This window comes from Argiope bruennichi, chromosome 1 (genome assembly GCF_947563725.1).
Source record: "Argiope bruennichi chromosome 1, qqArgBrue1.1, whole genome shotgun sequence".
Classification (NCBI taxonomy): domain Eukaryota; kingdom Metazoa; phylum Arthropoda; class Arachnida; order Araneae; family Araneidae; genus Argiope; species Argiope bruennichi.
In genome coordinates, this window is record NC_079151.1 from 119,559,913 (window position 1) to 119,586,410 (window position 26,498).

Below are 26,498 nucleotides of genomic sequence, written 5' to 3' on the forward strand. Positions count from 1 at the left end.
GTAGAAAAAATCACGTATTTGCGTTACGTAACCGACTAAGAAAATTCACGCATGCGCATTCTGTTCTGATTGTTGCCATGACAACGTTGTCAATGGATGATTTAAATTATTTTTGGGTTAGTTGCATGCTTTTGTAAGTAAATTGTATTTATGTTAGTTATATATTTTTTGTATATGCTTATAGTTTTAAGTACATCGTTTTTTAAGTAGTTTTTTTTAGCCTGTTTTCAATGATTTAAATTATTTTTAGGTTAGTTGCATGCTTTTGTAATTAAATTGTATTTATGGTAGTTATATAATTTTTGATATATGCTTATAGTTTTAAGTACATCGTTTTTTAAGTAGTTTTTTTAAACCTGTTTTCGACCGATTATTTTAAACGATTCATTTTATTTTCTTAGTGTTTGATGCATTTAAAATGAAACATTGTTAATGAATCGATCCGTTCATGATGAATCTGAGAAAATTTTGTTGACAAATTCTTGAGATATTATATAAATTAAGGAAGATATTCTTTAGTGCCCATAAGGTTTAAATGCTCAGTGACTCTATTATCAGTAATCATATTATTAAAAAAAATGCTTTGTTTCAGTAAAAAATATTATTATATTAATTGCAGATTAATCCTTTACACTTTAATTTAAAGCATAAATTCTACGAGGGGTAACAGAAAATTAGAGAGATACATATCACGTTATGACTGAAGGCCTTTATAATATTATGAGTGAATTATATGACTATCAAAATTTGAAGTTTTAAAATATTTTGCTGAAGAATCTATTAAAGTTGGAATTGCATAAACTATTTAATTATTAAAATTTTAACGAGCATTAAGATTGGCGAACCGGCTGGTCGCCAAAGGCGGCTAGTAATTTATATTTCAAATGAAGTCATCTCTGAATCAGGGAAAATGGGAATCAAGTACAGTTGAAGAAATATTTTGAGAGATTATTAATTGATTTAAAAAACACTGAACCAAAATTCTGCATATTAAAAAAATGCCTGTAGTGTTAAAAAATGAATTTATAAAACATTATTGAACAACAACAACAAAAAGCAATGAATTCCTTTTATGTAGAAAGGCAATATCATTAGACATTAACAAAATAAAGTTACAAAAATGGAACAAAAGATTAAAAATGTTTCTATAAATTAATTGTTGTTATTTGCCATTAATTATAATGAAAATAATTTAAATTTGAGAAAGTTGTTAAAAATGATGATGCAGTCTGTTTTTGTTTCAGTATAAAAAAATGTTTCCAGAAATAGACGTCGACCTTTTATTTTTCAAAAAAAAAAAAAAAAATCAGTTTCAGTGTATTATATTAATATTAATTGCTGAGCTTATCAAAATTTTTGTTTATTTTAGTGATGGAAATACTATATAACCATTATTTCCTATGTAGCTAAATGTGCAAATAAAAAGCTGTGCTTCGAATTTTTATTTAGTCATGTTTTATCGCTGCAAACAGTAAACTATAAATAATTAAATTAAAAAAAAACTTTTTGAATAGTTTTTTTTATACCTAAAAGTTTCTTATTATTAAAACATCATTTTAAAGACGAGAAATGTGCAATAATGAAAATTGGAGTTGAAGCAAAATAGTCTCTTGAGAAAATGCATATTTTTACAAAAAACATAGTTCCAAGTTTAGATTACAAGAATGAGAATGTTCGAATGCTTTTTGCTGAACTTGACAACAATAATAGCAGGAAATTTCTATCCAAATACTTGCGATTGATTTCAGAATTTCCACCTACCTCTGGAAAAACTGCTAAACAAAAATGCCGGCGATGATTTATTCCGGCATTTCTATGTCTTGGGAGTTGTGCACACAATGCACAAATGTTATCAGTGCGCTCAAACGTATGCATCGTGTTTGATTTGGTCCTCAAGTTGTAAAAGAAATTGTATTTTATATATTTTCCTGCACTTTGGTTGGAATTTTTAAAACTTCTTCGGACCTGAAGGCGTTTTGGGACCTTTTGGTAATGGCATCAGAGGCTTTTGAATTATCCAACCTAGGTGCACCATTTTATCAAAAGGAATTATTTTGTGTTTACATTTTTTTAAAGCTTTTCATTAATTGCATTTATAAATTTTGTCAGAAAAATATGTAATTGATTTGACGCTCAGTTTCGAGAAATGTAATTAAATTGCACAGTAAGTACTTGAGGATGACATGCGGCAAAATGTGAAGGACGATAGCTACATTTCTGGTTTCTACATTTTAGATAGAGTCTCTACGTGATTACTATCTCAAAAATTAGACAGATTGAAAATGGAAATTGTGACACTTCCGGAAAATGTGATCGTATAGTTTTGTTTTTTTCTGAAAATATTTATTAAAATACTATTTATCTGAATAAAGTAGAAAAAATATAAAACAGAATGTCGGTAAAAGTTCAACCTCCTCCCCGAAAGGTGAATATTGAATTTTTACCCTTACAAGTTAAGATTATTTAATATATTTTGCGTATTTTCTCATATCAAATGCCAAGAAAGAATAAAATGAAAAGAAATTTTTAAAAATCTTTTCATTTATGAATATTATAAAAATATTTGCACATAATATGTGGGATTTTAACTGATTGCTTAGTAATAAGCTTTGTGCGGAACTAGGAATATTTATTTAGTTTCCTACAGTCGCCTAAATTATATAATATTTTTCAAAATATAATTACAGTTTTACCTTAAAAAATATACTTGAGGAATCTGAATAATTTGCTTTTTAAATAATTTACAGTGCTTAATTAAATTGCCTTCTATTTGCATATTAAATAATTAAATGGTTATAAATATGTATATTTTAATTTATTTTTAATGATTGGTTTTATATTTTTAAAAACCATTGCTTTCTTTTTTAAAAAATATATGGTGAGCGTTTTTAAATAAACAATTTACTTAATTTTTGAAGAATTTAATAATAAAGAAATATAAATTGGTATGCACATTTGCTTAATTTTAATGGCTTAAAATAGTAAATGTTACCAGATAGTTTTGAATGAAAATAGTAGCTATATTTTAAAAATATAAATTTAAAAACTATAAATAATTAATAATAAAATAGAAATAATAAATCTTATTTTTCATCTAATTATCCTCACAATTTGTTGGCAATTTACATGGAAATTACTTAGTTTCAGTCTTATACCAAGTATATAACTGTGCTTATGTCATTAAATTTTCTGCTTTTTGCTACATTGATATTATATGATTACAATACTTTATTTTAAATTTTTTTCAATTTTTACACTTTGCATGGAAGTTATTAAATAAGAATATCTTTTATTTTCCTGAATATATATCCATACTTATGCCATGAAATTTTCAAATACAATTTATTCCTCAATGCAGTTACTTTTCACATTAATGATTTTTAATCCTACAAATCTATTTTTTGAATTTAAATTTTTGAATGACATTAATATTTATAAGACAGATAAATATATGCATGGAATATAGAAATATTTACATTTAAAAGGTGCAATGTAAAATTTTCTTTTTCCTAAAACATAAAATTAATTAATATAAAGTTAAAGAAATGGAAGACACTTCCCAAATTTTGTGACAAACTACAAAGTTTTCTAATATAATTTTATAAGTAAGAATCTCTTTTATTTTAGGGAAAAGTTACTACAGCTTTGAAGAATATTCATAATGAACAACTAGTTAAACTTCAGATGAAACACCAGCAGGATTCAGATTTCTTAGATGATATTAGGTATGATGATTGTCTATAATTATATATAATATGAATGAACTTTTAATTTTGATAGCTTTTTAATTTTTCACTTTTTTATAGAAACTGTAATGTTTAATCTGTATAGTTTTTATTTTATTTGAAAATCCTACAACAATGTTGCATCATATATAATGTAAAACCTATGTATCTTTTGTAATTTTTTAGTTACTTTATAAAATATTTATTAGTCTAGAAATTTGTTTTCTTATCCAAGATTATATATGCTTTTCTACATGCATTTTTTATGCCAATTGAATATATATTTTCCAACCCAGAAACAAGCAACAAGTGGTATGATTATAATAGATGGAAATTGGTGAATATTCTCTAAGACTCTCCTCATGCCAAAAAGATTGTAAATGGTATGGTTAAATATAAAGAAGAACACAATGAAAAAAAAAAGATTATTAAACTGATTTTATTCTTCTCTAAAATGTAATTGTAAACTTAATTAATTTTCCTTTTTTTTAGAATAGAAAAATTTCATAAAATTTATTCAGTTTTGTTATTGAAACGGAAAGAATTAATTGGAATTCCAATTTAATTCATGAAAATATGGAATTATTTTAATTTACATACCAATATATTTACTTCAAGCTTAAATTAAGACACTTGGGAGTGAAATTTTTGACAAAATGTTAACTCATTGTGTTTTTTTCTATTAAATGTCTTTTAAGAAAATTGTATTATATTAATATAATAAAGTTGTTTATTTTTCAACTTTTTTATTTGACAAATTATATATAATACAATTGACATGAAAATTCATTATTGTAAATGAATTGAAAGTAATATACTTGATGAAAGTAATTATGCATTTGATTAAAAGGTATATTTATTTTGTTTCATGTGTTGAATCTAAAATTAAATTATATTCATTTGATCTTCCAGAAATTTTTCTAAAATGAGAGCAGTTATTGAGAAGGACTATGCACAGGTAATTTTCATTGTTATTAATTGCATTTCTTTCTTTAGATGTATTTTTTAATAAAACAATATTTAAACATATTTTCTTCTATATGAAGTATATACATTTATTTTATGTATGAGCAATTTTTTGATTAAATGTAGTTAATTCATGCTTGCGTTATATTCAAATCAATTCTATTTGATATCATTTGTAAAAATTGAGTCGGTAACCAGAAGTGAAAATACAGTAGTTGTTTAGATAGAATAGAATAAATTAATAATTTTTTTGCAGTTATTACAATTAATAAAATAATTTTATTGTCAAAAACATCAATTAAATTTTTAAAAAAAATCTTTTTGTTGGAAACAAAACTATAAAAAATGATTTTACATTTAAGCATTTAAAAAAATATTGATAACTAACCTTCAGTTATTTTTATTTTAGCTATGCCATAAAAAGTTTCTTTTAAACATATAAAGAAATAATTCTCCACTTTTATATAATTTATTTTAATCCTATAATTCTTGATGTTTTTATTTTTCAGCAGTTATTGTATAAATTTATATAAATGTAGATAAGAAACACAGGGAAAATAATTGAGCAAAGGATGAATTTTGAGCTTCAATTTTATATTAATAAAGTTCTTCTCTATTTCAACTCAAAGATGTATTAAATAAACTTTTTATTCACAGATAATTGAATTATTCTAAAATTAATTTTATAAAAAAAAGATGACAATTTGAATGATGTATACCTGATTATAATACTTAAAATGCAACAGATTTTTACGAATATAGTTGTAACAATAATTTTCTATTAATGCAACCCCACACTAATTCCTCTGTATCTTAATAACAAATTGCCAAATTTTTATCTCTAGCTTTCTTAGTATAATATAGACAATACAATATAGAATAATACTTATATTTTAGCTTGGCAATGACTTGGAGTTTAATTGATATAAAAAAAAAACCAATATATTTTAAAAAAATTTAAATGTAATTGAGTGGTTAGTAAAGTTGTTTAAATGCTTTGTAAAAATTATTCCAGGCTCTTTTGAAGCTTGCAACTACTCATCTTCAAAAGAAAGGACCATTAGGTCCAGATATGAAACCAAAAGATGGTGAATCACACAAGTGAGTTAATTTGGAAATAACATGCAGATTCTACTAAAGATTTTTAAAATTTTATTCTGTTGCTAAATACAGTTAATCTGTTTCAGTACTGTTTATGGTGTTTGGAAAACATTATTAGATGAGACTGAAAAAATAGCTAAAGCTAGACTAGCTGCAACAGAAGTATATCAACAACAAGTCTCAGAAGGTGCTAAATCCCTTAGATTGTACAAATTACAATGTGCTAAAAAGGTATGCTTGCTGATTTTAAAATTCATTATAAGTTGTACTTTTTTTTATAGACAAGTTTATTAATTTGAATATTATCTTAAGGTACTTGTTGTTCTCCTATTATTGAGTTACTTTTTAGCTTTTGCACCAACTAAAATTTGCCGTCTGACTTAAAATATTTTGACTTGTGTCAACTTATAACAAACCCCAGTTTGGTAGAAAGGTTGTATATATTGAAATTTCAGGAACAAGGCACTGCAGATCATATGAGAGTGCACCTATTACTTATTTTACATATGGCAATACGCAAAATGTGCATCTGATTTTAATTATAATGGAATGTGAATCGAAGAAACCACTTTGATGACTTGATGAATGAAATAATGATTGATAACCTAGAGAAAGAGTCTGTTGTGAAAGATAACCTATTCATCTATTATGTGGATAGTTACATACTATCTAAATAGAAATGTATGCTTTCATCCACATTACGGTTTCTTTTGTATGGAGAGCTTTTGGACACACTGGCATTCAGAAAGGCTGTAAATGGTTGTCCTAAAAAAGATTATTACCAAAAGACATGTAATTTTTCAAACTGATCAAAGTAGCTACCTGTTTGTGGAGAACATTGTTTCACCGTATTATGAAATAATTGGTGCTTTTGTTTTATGAGATTTGGCATACTCGCAGGGATGTTGCACTCAAACGGATAAGATCATTAACTCCTGTTCTTTCGTAAGGTTAACAGTGGTGGAAGGAGCATAAAGATTGAACTGATAAATCATGAAGCTTCATCCTTTTCACAGATATAAGATAATGAATAATTTTGAATACCCTGATATGGAGATATAGGGTTGAAGTGAAAGAGAATTTTTTTGTGACAGCAGAGGGAGCATGATTATTTCAGCAATCCTGGAAAAACTGTATAATTTTTACAACTTTGTTTGTTTAAATACCATTTAGAGCAAAAAAAAAAAAAAAAAAATCCTCTCTTTAATGGGTTTATTGTACGATCTCTTCTTTAACATGCAATTGGATCATATACTGTTTTTATGAACAGTGACACTGATACAAATTGGCGTACATGCTCTCCTTGATTTAAATTCTTTTAAGATTGTGTAAATGCTCCTTCCTACATTTTAATTTTCATTAGTGAACGGATAAACATTCATTAAAAAGTCAACATGTATATCCCAAGAAATACTCAATCAGCTTACAATTTAGTTTGCAACTATTAGAGTTATTGGAGTTGATAATCTTTTCCAGAAGAAATCTGCTTGCTGTTCTTTCATTTTGCTAGACAATTTCTTCTGCCTTTCTCTGGATTAAGTCATTTTTTTTTGTTGAAAACTGTAACGTGTTTTTATCTGCAGTTTTTGTATGGAATCTATATTTTTCTTATTGAAATTTGTTTTCATCATTTCCTTTAATGTTCATTTTTATGTAATTTTTTTCACACAAAAAAGTAGAAAATCTTTGTTTATTTAAACTTAAGATAATAATATTTCATGCCCATAGCATGCCCAGTAACATCTGTTGCTACAGTAATTAGGTGAAAATTATGGGATTTCGAGAAATAATGAAAAAATGCAAACACTACAAAAAACAAACTGGGTATACATATATACAGAATGATTCAAAATACATTAAAAATACTCTTTACCTGAATTTTTACTCACAGCAGTACAGATAGTGAAAGTATTTTTAGCAAGATTAGCAAAAATACATATGGAAGTTTGTTATGATGCTAAATTGTGCAATGATGGCTTAAGAAAAGCAAAAGTACTTGCTATTTAATGAATCAAAATTGTATATAGGTAAAAATAGTTTTAATTTATTTGATTCGCATAATTGCATTATGTGATCCCCCCTCCTCCCCACCACCCCAAAAAATCACTTAAATAATAAAGATGTGTTAAATAATTTTGAATAATTGAATAATATTTGAAAATATTTCTTTTAACAAGTTAAAATCCTTTGGAAATATCTATTCTTCAGTAATTTGTGGATATTACGTTATATGAAATATATCGGCAAGAAGTGTTATTGATGATTGGGTAACTAATGTTGGAGGGTATGCTACAGGGAATTTTCTAGAAAGAGTAAAGGGAGAAATATTTTTTTATGAAATTTTTTTATGCTAGTATGTGATAAAAATATATTAATTCTCAATTTTATTGTTATCTATTTCAGTGTTTTGAAAGTCTAAAGAAAATGCATGAAGAAATTCAAACTTGTGTAACAGAAATTGATAAGAGCAAGAAATTATACTTTGAAGAGGAGCATATGGCTCATGAAGCTAGGGAAAAAGCTCACGACGCTGATGAAAAGTAAGACAGATATTTTTTTAAAGAAAAACTTTTTGCTATAAAATTATTTCTAGATTAAAATTAAATTTTGTAGTTTAAAAATTGACTATCTTTTTAACTAGTATTAGTATTAAAAATTGAAATATTATTAGTATTCTAAGCATTTTCAAATTTCAGAATGTCAATAATTGTATAAGAAATGTTCTTTAATTTTATGAATTATTTATATTAATCTAAAATATTTTTATTAATAGAAATATTTTGTTTTGCATATTTATGAAAATACCATTTATCATAAAAAATTTTGCTGTTTTATTTTGTTACTGCTATATCAAAATGTGTGCCATGTTTGTAAAATATTTGTACAGATTAGGTACTGCTCTCAAATTGTGCTATATCAGAAAATTCAAATTGTTGCTGATGGTTCCAGTTTTCAAATATTAATTTTATAGGTTTGCTGTTTGACTTTTGATTTATAAATTTTGATATAACAGTGATAATTTCTCATTATAAAAATAATAACTGTAATAGATTTTTTCCGTGCTTAATTAAAGTTTGTATTATTTCATTTATCCATCCATACACTGCAAAATATTGATAGAATTTGTTTAAAACATTTTAGGTTAATGGATTTAACAGGGTTTTTTTTTTGACTGAAATGATTCAAATTTTATTATTAAGAATGCATTATCTGAAATAAGTTGATACTATTGATATGTACTTTCTCTTATGAAACATGTTTGTTTGCGTAAGTTACTTTTCTTGCTATTAATTCATGAGTTGTTTCATACTCATGTCTTGCCTTGGATCAGACTTAAAAGGAAAAAAGGAAGAATTTTTCAGTCTATTTCTTCTTTACAAAAAAATAGTGCTAAGGTAAGTTGAGTTTAAATAGTTGTAGATAGAGCTGTTTATTAATTTTTTTTTGTTTTTAATTTTTTTACTTGCATTTTTAAATGATTAAAAAATGCATTTATGAATTTTTGTATTAATTTTTAGAGATTTATTACTTTAGTTTATATAGAGTATTCACAATTAAAAAAAAAAAATCCATTTCAGTTTTCTTTCCGTCGTGAAGCTTGTGACATTCAAGCCACTAAAGCAAGAAATGATTATGTATTAGCCCTAATTGCAGCAAATGCTCATCAAAATAAATTTTATGAAAATGATCTTCCAGAATTAGTGCAGGTAATATATGTCATGCTTTTTTTTATTTTTAGAATTGGGATAGACAAAATCTGTATTTATATAAGTAAATTTAGCTAATAAGAATTTATTTGCTACTTCTTATAGCAGTTAGCATGTCATTTCATTTTCCAGTGATAGAACAAATTATGTTTGTATATTTTGATCAAGTGGAGTGGAATTATGAAATGTCTATCCTTTATTAAGGAAAAAAGATTTGTTACTTATTTAATACTTATACAAATATTTTCCATGTATGCATTCTTTTTTCTTACTTGAATTTTAGCAAAAAGTTTTTAAATAAAATATATGCCTGTTTGTGAATAAATTATTAGAATATATCTGTATTTTAAAGTGACTTAAGTTTTCAATGTTATATAAAAATAAATAAAGTAAAATTACTGTTATATATATATAAAAATAATTAAATGCTTAGAAATAAATTTAAGTGACTATTCATAACAACTAAAGGAAATGAAGCATTATAGGGGCTTTTGGCAGGGGTGTTTGTGCTCCGGGGAAACCCCGGAATTCCGGGGATTTTGAACTTCGATACCCGGAAATTCCGGGGATCGTCGTTGAAATGGAAGTAGGAATAATAATGAATTCTTTATTTTGATCTGGGTAATTTTGTTTGCTTTGAAAGCAGAAAACGCAAGGTCAGTGTGTGTGGTGAAAACGTTTCCTTTCTTTCTCCAAAGGCAGTGATAATGCGTGAAAAGGGGGAAAAAACTTCTTTTTTGTTCTTTCCTTATTGCGAGTTATGACTCATTCCCCCGGTTCTCGGACATTCTCTTCTGGATTCTTTTCGGCAAGTAGGCGCGGCAGAAAAAAAAAGGGAGAGACTTCGTTCGACCAGATGTGCGATCACGTGACCTGGGTTCAAAGGTCTTAATTTTGCAAAAAAAGTAATTCATTGAACTTTTATAATTAAGTCATTCAATACTTCATAATTGTAATTTTTCATTTCTCCCCCCCCCCCTTCTCGAAACTCCAAAATGTCGGTAGTAAGTCCGTAAAAGTTTCAGGGGATTTTTTGGGGTCCCACAAACACCCCTGTTTTGGGCATTGCAGGATTCCAAATCATCTTTTCTTATTTTAATATGTTTAACTTCCTTTTACTTTCTTGTACAAAGCATATGCAAAGAAAAAGTATTGTAATCATCAAAATATTCGAATTTGATATATTGATGAATCTTTTCGTATTGGATTACTCTGAGTTTGAAAAACACACTTTTGGAATTGTTTATTTGTGCGTGCTTGGAACTCAAAAATATTTTGGAATATGGTCTTTATGCCAAATTTGTAGATTTCTGTCGAATCTTGAATGAAATCCATTCAATTAAAATTCATCTGTCTAGTTGTTTGAATACAAATGAGCATTATAATTACAAAATGGGTAGAGCTAGAGAAATAAAATTTGATGTACAGGTTTAGCATCTAAAATGTAGATTGTTATCCATCAAGCAATTGAATATCTGCTGGTCTATTCTTTTGCATTCATATTAATGCAATAATTCAGAAATCTAACCACTTATGTCAATGAAATTTAGCTCGCAGTTTTAGCATCTAAAATGTTGATTCTTATCAGACTTTTAACCGAATCCATCAAGCAGTTGGATATCTTTGAGTCTTTTCTTTTGGCATACATATAAATGTAATAATTTAGAAATCAACCACTTATCTAAATGAAATTTGGTTCACAGTTTTAACATCTAAAATGTTATACAAAATCTTATTATAAATTCTTATAAAATTTTGAACTAAATCAATCAAAGGTTAATTCTGTGTTTATTTGTATTTTTGCATGCATGCAAGCATAACAACTCAAAAATGCAATAAGTGAAATTTGGTGTTTGATCTTGTGACTACCATTGTAATTACTGTATTTTAGTCTAAATTTTAGTGGAAAAAAAAACAACCCTACCAAATATTTTCATTTTTTTTATGCATGTACATTAACTACATGTCAGCCTTAATTGCTAGAGATCGCAACTGGATTCACTAAAAATTCTAGATTCATGTCAATGATGTTTCTTGACTATTAATAGCCAATGCCATACAAATTAATACACAAGTACTGGCTTTCAATTCTAGGGAACAAAGCATATAATTCTGATTGTGAGAATCTGAAAGTAAAAAGCTGAGCACTTCTGGAATTCATAACCTTGCTCAAAGTACAATATTTTTTTGTGTGTATGTGAGGGAGATAACATCATCATTAGAGAGTATACGAGAAAGTTTTGGGAAGACCATTCTTACTAGTTTCTTATTGATTTTAATTTTAGCTACATCAAAACAGTTTTTAAACATCAATTATGATAAATTTAAATGTCAATACTTTTGATTGCAAGTCGCTTCCAGTGGTTTCATTGGTTGGCATATAAAAATAATATAAATTTAGAAGTAATTTACTAAAGTTAGAAGTTACTAAATTACAAAATTTTTAAAACACAATTTGTATGCTCCAATACAGTTTACCAGAACTGTGGAGTTGCAAATCAGGTAAACATCTACAAAAGAAATTCAACTGAGTCATGGGCAAGCCTGATAATAAAAATATTTAGAATGATAATTTGAAATTTTAATGGTGCTGATTTTAATATGATTTTGTTTGACTGTCATAAATAATATGGAAGTACAAAATTAAATTGAATAAAAACTTGAAAAAAAATTATCATGATCCCTTAAAATTACAGCACTCTTAAGCAGTTCGTTAATTTGTCCACTTTATAACTTGTCCAAGCCAAACAAAGATTTGTAACGGTTAGACATGATGAACCAGTCTAATGTGGTTATTTTATTATAAGCATTACAACTGCCAAATTGATTAGTGGATTAACAAAAATATTTTCTATATTCCCCTCTCTCCCATCAGTGTAATATGATTAAATAACTTTTTGACATTTAAAAGTGAAACTCGCTTTTTAAAAGAATTATATAGGAATCTAATAGAAATAGCATTATTTTCCAAGCTATTAGTTTTTTAATTTGTTATATTGATTTGATAATATGAATATTTATTGAGTAAATTTTCATAATTGTAATTTTTTTTCTGCAGATTTTATGTTTAACTTTTTTTTTCTTATAGTATCTTGATTGTGATATGTATGATAAAGTCAAGGAGTACATATTGTTGATTGCTCACACAGAGCTACTAACATGTGCTGCATGCCAAGCATCGTTCAATAAAGTACAGGAGCAAGCTAATACGGTACATTAAAACAATTTTTTAATGATGATTTTGATTTAATTTAGCTTACCAATGAAAAAGGCTTATATATATTTTTTTATATCAGAGAAATTTTTTATGGCTTTTGATATTGATAATTGGAAATGTTATAGTTGTAATTTTCCAAAAAATATAATTAATTTTTAATTAGAAATTGTTTAACATAGTATAGCTTGTTAATTTTATTTATATTTAATGCTGTCTTTTGTAATATTAGCAATTTTTATTTAAATTTGTAATTGTAATGTTTTTTGATATAATTATGTAAGTATTCTTATTTTTAATTTCAAGTATTTATTATTATATTGTCTGAAAGACCATTCAAGTCTTATAATAATTAATTTAATTATCACGAATTTATTTAAAAGAAATATTAACTTCAATTTAAAATGTGTGTATATTACATGGCACTACTTATTGTTTGTTTATAGCATTTATATAGTAACATAATGCTATCTGTTAATTTTATGTTTTAGGCATCCAACTAATACAACCTGTTAAATGTATTTTTGGCATTTATACAGTAATATAGTATGACTTGTTTATACTTTCTGTGTGTTAACTTTAACATAGTACAACCTGATAACTATTTTAGGCATCTAAGCAGTTTACAATGGAATGTTTCTTTCGTGACAACCCAGTTCTATCTCAAACTATTCTTTATGAATTTGAACCATGTGATAATGATCAAGTAAGTTAATAATTGTATCAAATTATCATTCAATTATCATTTTATCCCTAAATTTAACATTATTTCTTGAAATATTTATGATTATTTGGAGACATATTTAAAAATTCTTTTTTATAGATAAATAAGTTATCAGTAGAACATAATGCTGCCTTGTGCTTAAGCAAAGAGGCTAAGAGATGGATTAGCTGTGTTGCAAAGGAGGTGAGAGTGATTCGTGAAAGCAAAGAAGAACTAAAGAAACTTCTTGCTCAGATAGGAGACAAGGTACGAGTGTGAAAATGTTTCTTCATTTTTTCGCTATCATTAATTATTTTAATTAACTAGGCAGGCTGTTTAAAAATTATTGGATAGACTACAAAATTATGCAAAAGAATTAAAGAAAAAACAAAAACAGAAAGAGATAGAAACAATATTTGAGAACTTAGAATCTGTTTACTAATATTAACATTTTTATGTGACATTCCTTTGTTACCCACGGTAAAAGAGAGAATTTACTTCATAGATTTGCAAACATTAGAATTTATGGTAGCTGTGATGGCTATCTTCAAGTTGCAGGAATTATTATTTTGCAAAGCTTGCATTTTTTCAATATCTTTCTTCACACATGATTTTGGAATGCCTTTAAAAATTCTATTATAGCCTGTATTAAAGTTCTCTATGCTCATTTAAATTTTTAAATTTCTACTGCTTTCATAGAAGATGCATTTTTTCTTGAAAATTACAATGAATGTTATAGAAATGTTATTGTGGAAGGTACTTTCCAAATTATTCTTTGTCATCATTGTGAACAAAATATCACTTAGACACATTTAGGTTTGCTGTTGTATTTGGTTTAATAAATGTCATAAAATTCTATATGATAGACTAATTAAGATGTTTACTATGTTTTTTTAAAAATTGGATTTGCTTTTATGCAACTTTGGATATTGAATTTTTAACATTCATTGCATAACTGGAATTTAGAAATTTTGGCCTTTTTTATTATGGTGAATTTTTTAAAATGTAATATGTATTTTTTAATTACACTATTAAAAATATTTTATTTTAATTTGAAAATAATCTTGCTTTTTTGTGTATTTGGAAGTATTATGTAATTGAATCAAATAAAAATTTTCTACTCTTTTATCTTTTAAAGCAATGTTTTTAAACATTTGTATTTGAGTAAGAATCTTATTTATATTTCGTCATATCAACAGAATTTAAAAGTGTTAGTAAATAAAAGGAACATGGAAGATTTATTTCTTCACATATTTGTAATTCTTTAAAAAGTTTCTGCTTTGAACATTAATATTTTAATGTCTTGTGTGAGAAAAATATCTTGCATTAAAAGTAATTGTTTCTTTTTCAGCCTGATACTCTACAAAGTGATCAAATTGGACCACAGGCTGAACTTGAAGCTAGAATCGATGAACTTAGACAAATTATTAGAAAATCTGAGGTAATATTGCTTAACTTTGTAATTTTAATTAAATTTTCTTTTTATCTTAATTTATTGTAATGTTTAAATAAATTTATTAATATCTTTTAGACAAGTAAGAAAAAGGCTGAAGCACGTTTAGAGGCTATGAAAGAAGCAGGAGGTGGGTGTAATTTTATGAAATACTGTATAAAACTTTAATCAGATTACACATTAATTGTATTAAATAGTTGTAATGTTTCTGATTAATAACATATTCAGTTACCATATTATCTTATCGATTATTTCTTATTTGTAGTTAATGTTGAAGATTGGGTTAAAACATCAGACACAGAATCAGTCAGTGCATCAGAATCTCCTGCTGAAGTATTTAGTAGATCTGGTACGGTAACATCAAGGAGTAGTCGTCAAAGCTATCAATCCTCAGAGGTATTCAGTTTGTTTTACTTAGTTTGAAAAGGCAATTTTTTTTAAATTTTTTAAAATAGTTTTTATCAATATTTTGCAGTGCATCATACCTATAGTTTTCAGGCTTCAAAAACATACAGAGTGATGCAGTATGATTTTGTTTATAAACAATTTTTATAGATCAACTCTATAACTAACATTGATATGTTGTTATATGATGTTTGTACAATACTAGCAACATTTGCATATTCTTAAATTTTAAAAGAAGCTTCATTGACTGCTTTATATGAGTAAAAGTTAAACATCACAACACTTTGTTTCATATGGCTTTGTAAATGTAGTTTTTCAGAAGAATAAATAAAAAAAAATTAAAAAACATGCTTTTACTAGTGTACTAAACAATGGAATTTAATATATATGTGTGTAATTTAGATGTGTAATATAACCTGTGTCATTTAGATGAAAAAATTATATAATTTTTCTATAATTGTGATCTCTTATTTCTGAAACTCTTTTTATTATATAATAACACAGATATATAATTAAAATTTAATTTAATTGGTGATGAGTTTATGATTAAGTTTTAAAAATATTAAAATAATATATTTTCATTAGAAATATGCAAGGCTATGAGATTCCTTCTTTATAAGCAGGAAAGAGTTCAAGTTAAATGAAATTACTTAAAAATTAGACATAAGAATTAAATCTGAAGAAGTATTGGATAAAGAAGGAAAATGCAATTTTTTGAGGATATGTTTTTATTTTCCTATGAAAATTATTATATCTGTTTGTTACATGTATATAATATGAATTTGGAATATTTGTATTTGTATATTGTGCTTGCTGTCCTGAAAGTAATCATACTTAAGATTTCATGTATTAGATTGTTGCAAACAGCTTTTCTTAATCAGTAAATGAGTTTTTAATGTGATATTATTTTAAAATTTTAGATGAAAATGATTTTTTAAAGTTTAATTTTGCTATGTAACTTTTATACTGAGTATTTAAAAATGTCAGAATAAGATAATCTTGTGTAATCATAGTATAACTCATTAACTTGGAAATAACCTGTGTAATATAAGAATATTTTAGAAAATTAACTTTTAACTTCTTTGTATGTACACACTTTCTTGCATTTAATATTAAATGTTAAAATTTTCTACATTGTTAGCATCATTAAATTAACAGAACTTAGTATTTGTACATGAACTGTAAGTTTTAAACAAGGAAACTGCTGCAAAAATTTACTCTAAAATAAATCTACTTTCATGTTCAAAAAAAAAAAAAAAAAAAAAAAAAAACCCTTTACCTGAATAATTTGTGTGTAACTTAAAAAATGAGCAACAAAATCATCTAATATAAAGATATAAAACTGCATTTTTTTTTTACTTGCACATCTATGATAAAGATATGAAAACGCATTTTTTTTCGTACTTGCATATCATTTAGCTATATTCATTTGGTAGACTTATTTTGATATACAGGGAAGACTTGATTGAAATATCCTTTTGACTTCAACCAAAATCTCCTGTGGCATTAGGTTCCACAACTTAAATGTTGTTGTAGAATATGAGTATCGATTGGCTGTTATCATCAACTGTAGGAAGTTTTTAAATCCTATAAAAAGAGAGAGAGAGAGTAATTAGTTTTTTTTATGTAATCCCAAGGAGTGCTAATTCCAATAGATTATTCAGCATTGATTTTAAGATTTTGGAGATAAATTTATTATATACTGATAAAACAACAGCAAAAACATTGTATTGATTTGAACTGTACATCCTTTTGTTCATTCTGCTGACCAAAATGTCTTTTAAATGGTTTAAGTTTAAACTGAGAGTGAATTGACTCAGTATGATGAAGTCCCCTGTCACTATTTAGGTTATTGTATTTTATTTTCTACTTCAGTGACAATGATAATCTTAAAAAATGTTTCATGATTTTTTTTTCTATTGCTTTAATTATTAATTGCTCATTAATTATTAATTGCACATTAGATATTAATCATATGATATTTAAGTCAGGAAAATTATGCAGCATGCTTTTAATGTCAAATACCTTGACACTCGTGTTCTAATATTTCAGATTTTTTTCACTAATTTTAAAATAAAAACTTTTGAAAGTTGATAGAGCAGTTTAATTTATTTAGAGAAGATATGACATAAATTAATTGGACTTGCTTGAATAAAGTAAATATAAAAGTGTATGTATAATATATTACTGAAAATTAAGATCTATATAGTTCTTAAATTTGAAGCATTTCCTAAGGTTACTATATTATAAAATTAATTTATAATTTAATGTGATGTCTTTTTTTGGTCTGCCTTTCATTTCTTTAAATTTAATATTTTGATGCTAATCTATTTGCTAAAAGTTTGATTCCAATTTGAATATTTTTCTGATTTGAATAGGTTTTTGAAGGAAGTGTTGAAGTGAATGATGCTGCATTCTATGATAGTGATACAGCAGAACCACCAACTAGTGCTGCTCCTGATTCTGCACCTGAAACATCATATATGCCTGATTTGACATCAGCAATTGATGTTGTGGCAGCTGTTCAAGAAGCTTGGGATGCTGCTGCTGAAACTGAAGAGATAGAAGAACCCGAACCAGTGCCTGTTCAAGAGCCTGCACCCATGGTGAATGGGGAAGTGGCCCCACAAGCTCCTGGTCAAAGATGTGTTGCTCTCTTTTCTTATGAGGTGAAATTTTATATATTAATGTAAGATTTTTTGTGATAAAATTTGATTCTATTGTCTATAAAATATGATGTAAAGCAACTTTTTAAAACTATGTTTTGAATATATTACTTTTTTCCCCCCCTAACCTAGAATTTATATACATATAATATTTTAAATAAAAAAGTTAAATCTATAACTTCTTTGATAGATTAGATCCATAAGATTTCATGACATTTTTTTAAAGAAAATCATCTCACATTCTCCTTCTCATTAAGTAGACATACATCAGAGTGACTGTTTTCTTAAATTCTGTAAATGAAATTATTCAATCATAACATTTAAGAGTGTTCTAATGCTTAATTTTTTTTACTACACATTATTCTAGATGTATAGATTTTTTTTCAAACTTTTGAGAATGCATGTTCATGGGAAAATCCTTTTAAATGTTTAGTTTTTGAATACTAGGCTAGATGATAAAAATTTTAAAAATATGATTATATTACAAAAAAATGATTATTACTTTTGTGAAAAATCAGTGTACTTTTTATTAAAGCAAGAAGAAATTTAATATAATATTTCTGTTCTGGTGAGCCAAAATAATTTCATATTATAAATAATCTTAAATACAGATTTTCTCCATATTTGTTTTATTAATTTCTGGAGTTATTTGCAATATATATTTTATACGATACTTAATGCAGTTTATTTTAAGTAAAGTGGTATATTTTATGGTATATAAAAATTATTAAAATTTATGGAATTATTGATTTTTTCCTCTTCAGGTTTAAACATCCTACTCTTTTCTGTTGAGGGCATTTAACGTATATTTTGTGAAATTCTTTTTTTATTTCTATCGATCTGTGTATCTATCTATATCTCGCTATATAATATAATATAACTTTCAAAAATAGAGTTTGAAAACCTGTGTTTTTATTTGTATTTGAATTTTTCCGTCAAATTTCTGTCTCTTAATAGTTGTTTTGCTATTTTTTTAAAATATGATTTTGTAATTGTTTTCTAAATGCCATAAAAGAATATGGTTCCTTTTCTTAGGCAACTAATTCTGATGAACTTAGCTTTGTGGAACAAGAAGAGCTAGAATTAATAAATGAAGGAGATGGTGATGGCTGGGTTATGGTAAGACCAAGAATATATATTTTTTAAAGAAAACTTTTCAATGAAATTGTTAACCATTTATAATGATATTGAATATTCATGTCTTTGATTACATTCTAGGTATTCTATTTTTAGTAAAGCTTTCATAAAAATATTATTAAATTGTATTATTTTAAATAATTTAATTAAAAAAATTGAAATTAATTAAAAAATTTTTTCTAATGAATAATTATATTCAAAAATCTTTTATTGGATTGCATGTAAAATTTCGAATTTGTTAAAAATATTGTTATTTCTTACCTTCAACATTGCATTTAAAATCCTAATAAATGAATTATTAAAAAAATATAAATGCTTTTTTTTTTTAATTTTAAGAATTTGGTGGCAGTGGTGGAATTAAAGGTTTAAAATTTTTTTTTTTTATTTATAACTATTTTTCATTTTTATTTCCTCTTTTTTTATGTGGCACAAGAATGCTAGTTATAAATTTTCATACCAGTTTTATTCAGAATCTTGGAAATATATTCATCTTGTAATTATTTAGTATATTTGTGTTTTATTGTTTGTTACTTTTTTGAGACAAAAATTCATAATATTCATTTCCCTTATTGTTTTAAAATACTTTCCACAAAAATTGTAATTTCCTATTATAAAGTAATAATCAAATTATACAATTTACAAGTCATTTCTCACTATTTTTTAATGATTATTTTTTTTCAACTCATTAAATATCTTACAACAAAGCAAAATTATTTTATTAGACTTAACTTACTTATGCTATTTAGAAGTTAGCACATAATTTGCTGTTAGAAAATCTTATTTAGAATTAAAATACTTTTATATTTGAAATATGAGTTTCCAAAAATAATTTTGAAAAGTTTTAAATCAGGATTTGTAGTATTAAATAATAACTTTTGGTCGCTTGCAATTTCTTTTTCATTTGCTCATTAAAAATATTTATTATCAATGCTCTGTAGTAGCCTAATATAGTTTAATTATGAAGAAAGAAATGAATCTTTTTTTGTTTCTGTTATAATATTTAAGTTAAAAAATATTTCATTTTGAAAGTATAGGAGGCTTGTTATCAATTGATTCCCTAAACCTACAAAAATCCAACAGTTATTACATATTTTATGATATGGTTGTTTTTATTTTTTAATATATATTATTTTGAAATATGTTATAACTCTCTTTAGGCTAGAAATTATCGAGGTGAAGAAGGTTATATCCCTCAAAATTATGTAGAAATAGTGGAACCTCAAGCTGCAGAATCTTCATCTCGACCTCCTTTGACATCCTTTTCATCTGTTGATTATACGATGCCAAGTGAAGATATAGAAGCAGGCATTGATGTGAACACTCAACCTCCTCCTGGTATGTTTATATTATGCAAATATAAATGAGATTACCGCTTGTTTTAATATTTTTGATATGACATAGAAAGCCATCAGATAATAGTTTTATATCTTGACTTCAAAAAATGGTTTATTAAGAACAAATATATTTCTGTCATTTTGACTTCTTAAGAAAATAGGGAATTTAAAATATGTAAATATGTATAAAAGAATTTAAAATATTAGTTTAATTTTAGCTGTTTTTTACTTACAAATTTTTTGTGTTTGTAAGTCTTTCTTTCATACTATTGTTTTTTCTCTTTAAATGTAGAAGCTTTTAAGAAAATTTAAGTTACTATAGAAATGTAGTATATTATCTATATGTACAAAATACTTAGATATGTAACAGCAAAAAAAAAAAAAAAAGTTATTTTTCTATTAACAATGACAATGATTGGTTTCTTTTAAAACTAAAAAATTGAAGTGTAAGCAATTTTCTATTTGATTAATCTTTTTAATGGCCATAAAATGTATACCTATAATTAATTTATTACAATATATTGTTTATTTTTCATTCATAAAAGTAGACACTAGAGTTGAACTAGAATCAGCTAGTAATATTACTAATAATTTTGTACTATTATTTCATTTTATCATGTGCTTGTGGTTGTGGTAGTAGAATGTTTTTGAGAAAGAATATTTATTATGCTTAAATAAAAAATATTTATCCTTGTTTAAGCAGTTTGTTTTGTGTTTTTTAAAAAATCAATTTGTGAAGTTTTTATTTATTATTAAGTGACACAGTCATGCAGTTTACTCTAGTTTTAATTTAACAGATTATAGTTTCAATGAAGAATAGTTTAAATAAATGATGATTAGATGGAAAATGTTATCACTTGTGAATGGGGGAAAAAAATCTGAATTGACCAAGGAGTTGCTTAAGCTTTGATTTTTTAAAACTATTTATACAAGGAAATGATTTAAAATGGCATCAACATGAATTATTTCATATTTACATACCAGGAATAATATTTTGCTGATATTTTATATATGTATTAAAAAAAGGCAGCAAGGGTGGTCACCCCAAACTTTTCTTGATTACTGCCTCATCCTCATTTCTTGATCCACTTTCTCCTAATAATAATAATACAAAATATGGATCTCGAACAAAGTCATGAACACCATGAGTACTTATCAGAGACTTTTATTTTCTTGTCTATTATTCTATATTACAGAGTCTTGTATTTTATAATAGAAACTGAGTATGCTACTGGTTGTACCTTTTTTAATTGATTGGAAGCTAAATTTAAACCTAAAAATAGCTCTAAAATTTCAGCAACTGGGTCACATACTAAATTATATTCATCAAAAGCATTGTATTTTTGAATTATAGCATTACATTATGTTCTGACCAAAAAATGGTCAATTCATTGATTTATTTGGCCCAAAATTTGATACAGATGTGCATTTGAAATCCTGAAATTGTTTTTACTTATCAGTCTAGTTCTTTACATTTTCTGGTTGTAATATATTCAACTGGATTCATATAGATAGATAAATTTTCCGTCAATGAATTTCATGCAAAATTACATAGGAGTATTCAAATTTAATTTTAAGTTCACTTACCAAATTTTATTCATCTAGCTTTAATTCATTTAAGTTGCAGTTTTCAAAGACAGGCAGAATTCCAAAAATGTGTTTTTCAGAAGTAAAAATACATGAAACATAGAAATTCTTTAAAATATAGAGAGTCAAAATATTTATTTGAAATTTTTCAACAATTTCTCTTTGTATGAGAAAGTAAAAAAAAGTTTTTAATTAATTAAATTCTCTCTTTAATTAATTAATTAATTAATTTAATTAATTAAAAGCTCATCATGACTGCAAAATTTTGAAACTGTTCTTGCTACACAAACTTTTATTTTTAAAAAAAGTTTAAGTACTAAAATCTTCATTTTTATTACTATCTCTGAAAAATATTAATATAGTTATAGGTATTTAGAGGTAAATGCATTAATATTTGTCAAATTTTATTTTATTATTTAGCTGAGCCTGAGCCTGAGCCTGTTCCTCCACCAATTGAACTTGCAACTACTGAAATTCAAAGACCAAGAGAACTGCCTTCTACAGAGCGTAAGATTTTTATTATTTAAAAGTGTTTCGTCTTCTGTAAATTTAAAAATGTCCTTCTGTTGTGGAAAATATATTTTCAAATGCAATTTTTTAAAATCATTAATAGAGAAAAAAATAAATGTTAGGATTCTAGTTGTTTGGAATCATTGTAATCAAATACTTGACTTTTATTAGAATAAATCTGTTAGAAAATGAGATGAAATTTGCATAACATATTAAATTTTATTAGAATAAATCTGTTAGAAAATGAGATGAAATTTGCATAATATATTAAATTAATAGGAATGTAAACATCATTGTTAATATTTTGTATATTTGCATATTGTATTAAAATATCACTGTTTGAACTATCACTCGAAATCAATTGCTGATTTGAATTGTTTTGCTGCATTATTTGATAAGATTTTTATTGCAAAATTTTTTTTTCACTAAGGATAAAGACAATTTTTGATCCCAATAATTGGAGTTTTGCTGTATTGAGTAAAGGATAATAAATAAATATAGAAAATCCAATATTTAAATTATTTACCATTATTAATTAAAAAAAAGAGAGGGTAAGACTTGAAAAGATAAAATTTAAGTATTATTCAAAAGAAATAATTTCTTTTTATATAAATAAGATAGATTTTAAGAGCTTAGATATGAATTTAGTTAAAATGAATAATTTTTTAATGAAATTAGTTAAGATTAATGAAAAAATATTTTTTATAAAATTTCTTTCTGCATTTTGAATTTTTATTCAATGCATTAATTGGAATAAAACCCATTGTTTAGAAAACTCCAGCTGTTATAGTTAAAAATAATTAAAATTATATTTGTTATAAGAAATTTCTTATTTTTTTTTTAAACACTGTATTTATTTTATTTTTATTTTTTAAATACAGGTTTGTTAAAATTCTTTGAAGTGATTTGTTATTCAAAAAAGACAATTAAAACTTAAGGCATAAACCTTTTTTTGTTTATTATAATTGGTAGAGTTTTTCATTCCTTTATTGCAGTTATCTAAATTTATTATTAAAAATATTCCATTCCTTTTAACTCTGGATATATTAACTTTGTAAGTTGTAACTTTCACTTCTTTAGGCATATCAGTCTGTCAAGCAATATATGATTATGAAGCCACTTGTGATGAAGAGCTGTCTTTCTTTGAGGGACAGATTATTAAAATTATTCGCAAAAAAGTTTGTGATGTTGATGATGGTTGGTGGGAGGGTGAACTTGATGGCCAAATTGGACTTTTTCCATCTTTAGTTGTAGAGGAATTGAAGGAAAATGGAGAACCTATCACACCAGAAACTCCTCTGGTAAGATTTAAAAAAAAATTTAATTCAAGAAAATTATTTACCCTGAGATAAATATTTAAAGAAAACATGTATGTTAAGATATGAATCCTTGTATATGTAGTGCTTTTTAAAATTTTATATACACATTACAAATTTTATATACAAATACTTGTTAGAATATTTTAGAATTTTTTAATTCTCTTTTTAATGAAATATTTCTGTTGCTATTTTTTTTAATGAATTAATTGGAATTTTCATGTGATAAGTTATAAACATGTATGGTATGATAATTTACCTTTTATTTTTGTCACAAGAACATATATTTTTGGAGAAAATCTTTAAGTAGTATTAATAAAATGCATCATTAAAATTGATTTGCTGTTTGCATATAAAAATTTCTTGGTTTAAATTACTAACTAATGTTTAAAACTTCTAAACTTAAGGAACTCATACTATTTAGTTTGCTAAGAATATCTAGTATTAATAGCATAATTACTGAATTGATGTAGAAAGATAAGTAAATAAAATTAAATCTTTAAAGAAAATTGTTCCCCAATTTATTTGCATTATTATTTTTCATTCTTAAATGATGTAATATGTGTTTTTACTAAAAAAGATGCAGTTACTCGAAAAATTCTTTTTCTGAATACTGTGTTATTTTAAAATTTTCCAAATTCCAATATACAGCAAACAGTAATTATAATTATTGTAAATTAAACCTATATTTCAGATTTACTCTTTATCTTTTTTTATAAATTTACTAGCTACCTTTGGCGATCAGTTGGCTGGTTTGGATTAATTGTTGTTGAAAATTTAAATGTTTTATGTAATATCATTTTAATAGCTTCCTCTGCAAAATATTTTTAAGCTTTAGATTTTGATAGACATATAATTCATTTTATTTTGGAAGCCTTTCTGTGTTAAGTTCATTATTCTATGCACTTCCCTAATTTTTTTGTCTATATCTTTAACCATCTTATCGTACTTGTATACCACATGAAAGAACAGCAGTATTTTAAAAAAAGGAACATTAAAAAAATTCATCATAGCTTTAAAATTAAACTTTAATTCCAAGTACAATAAGATTTTAAAAAGTGTATTCAAAACCTTAAAGGAAGCCTTATATTGAAACCAACTCAACATAGAAAAATAAGTTGAATCTTCTTATTTTGACCATGTACAATGGAGGAAAAAAAAAAATGCCATAATGATATATTTATAGCAATAATGATAATGATTTCAGTTGCATCATTTTTTGAAATATAATGCTGTAAAATATGCTTAAAATATTTTTATAAAAATTAAGTAAAAATGTATTAAAAATTATACAGCCAAAAAAAAAAAAAAAAAAGATGATACATTTGAAAATATATATTTATATATTATTTATATATTGACAATTTTAATATGTTGTAAAAAGGATTTTTATATGGCAATATTTTTGGAAGTTATAGTAAAAATTTTTTTTAACATTTTGCTCAATTTTTTTAATATTTTTTAAAATTTTAATTAAAATTGCAATCCCCCCCCCCCCTCATTGTGAAGTGCACATCTCACTTTCTAAAGTACATTTGCCGTCTTTAAGTTTGATAGTTTGTTCTGTACAGTGCCATCCCACAGACACTTTCTCCTTTATTAGTAGTAGAGATTTATTAGACCTATATTGAACTTATTTTCATTGCAGTCTCCTCCAGAAGCTCCTCCTCCACCTGCATTCACTCCGCCTGAAGCGCAACTTGTAATTCCACCTGCTGCAGTAATTCTCACACAGCCTACACCTGAAATGGAAAATGCAAAAGCTCAGCCTCAAGGTAAAGTTAACTTTTTATTTTGAAGTCTAATCCTTAAGTGATTAAACATTCTAAACTTTTTTTTTGAAACTCAGTTATTTTTCTAATTTTTAATGAAAATAATTTTGTTTCAAATCATAATTGTTTTTAAAATTGCCCGTGAATATTGTTTAAATAAGGATGTGAGTAAATATCATGAGTAATTTTTGTTTTCAATTTGTATTTTCTGCTTATTTTTCTTTAAAAAAAAGGGAGGGATAGTACTCTATTTAAAAACGATGAATTAATAAAATTTTTCATTTGAAAAAAAAATGACTATAGTGTTTCTCTGTAGTAAGTATAAAATGGAACATAGTTTTGAAAAGGACAATTTTGAATTTAAATAATGATAATAAGCAAAACCATAAAAAAAGATCAAATCATTCCATGTTGAAATACTATAAATTAAATGATAATTAGTTAATGAAAATACAGATGTAAGGAATTCTGAAGTTATTTTATTTGAAAGCAGTATAATATTCTTTATGTTAAAAATTTGAACTGTTATTCGGATTGAAGATCCTTATGAATTTTACAAAAATGAGACTTATTTACAAAAGTTGCATTAAAAAAAACCCCTTAAAGTTTCAAAATTTATGGAAAACATAATTAAATAAATTAAAAAAGTAATAAATTATTGATTTTTTTAATGTGCTTTTACAGACTGAAAAACTTCAAAGATTTTGTTTTAAATCTAAAGTCAATTTTTAAAATTTTTGACATTGGAATTTTTATTGGATGTATGTTATTTTTCATAATATGCTTATTTAAAAATATAACATTATCCATATCTTATTAAAAATTAGTTAAAAATTTATCCCACAAAGGCTAAATAAGTTCAAGAAAATAATGTGTAATTTAAATGCTTTTTTAAAGATGAA

At 25.2% G+C, this 26,498-nt stretch overlaps 1 protein-coding gene across 3 annotated transcripts in view; it reads left to right on the plus strand.

Annotated features, from left to right (window-relative positions):
* The first annotated feature begins 2,279 nt into the window (after positions 1-2,279).
* Positions 2,280-26,498, plus strand: part of LOC129969009 (protein nervous wreck-like) — a 30,657-nt gene continuing 6,438 nt past the window's right edge. For 2 of the 3 annotated variants that reach the window (XM_056083405.1, XM_056083422.1), the window contains exons 1-20: positions 2,280-2,425; positions 3,628-3,725; positions 4,638-4,683; positions 5,707-5,792; positions 5,879-6,023; positions 8,196-8,332; positions 9,124-9,187; positions 9,371-9,499; positions 12,588-12,710; positions 13,324-13,419; positions 13,537-13,683; positions 14,768-14,857; positions 14,948-14,999; positions 15,135-15,265; positions 17,653-17,943; positions 18,976-19,059; positions 20,235-20,412; positions 22,419-22,505; positions 23,589-23,809; positions 25,473-25,599. In XM_056083405.1, the coding sequence (XP_055939380.1) occupies positions 2,393-2,425; positions 3,628-3,725; positions 4,638-4,683; positions 5,707-5,792; positions 5,879-6,023; positions 8,196-8,332; positions 9,124-9,187; positions 9,371-9,499; positions 12,588-12,710; positions 13,324-13,419; positions 13,537-13,683; positions 14,768-14,857; positions 14,948-14,999; positions 15,135-15,265; positions 17,653-17,943; positions 18,976-19,059; positions 20,235-20,412; positions 22,419-22,505; positions 23,589-23,809; positions 25,473-25,599 (2,365 nt within the window). In that variant the 5' untranslated portion in view covers positions 2,280-2,392. The remainder of the gene's footprint in view (positions 2,426-3,627; positions 3,726-4,637; positions 4,684-5,706; positions 5,793-5,878; positions 6,024-8,195; positions 8,333-9,123; positions 9,188-9,370; positions 9,500-12,587; positions 12,711-13,323; positions 13,420-13,536; positions 13,684-14,767; positions 14,858-14,947; positions 15,000-15,134; positions 15,266-17,652; positions 17,944-18,975; positions 19,060-20,234; positions 20,413-22,418; positions 22,506-23,588; positions 23,810-25,472; positions 25,600-26,498) is intronic. The other variant, XM_056083413.1, reaches the window with a different exon arrangement.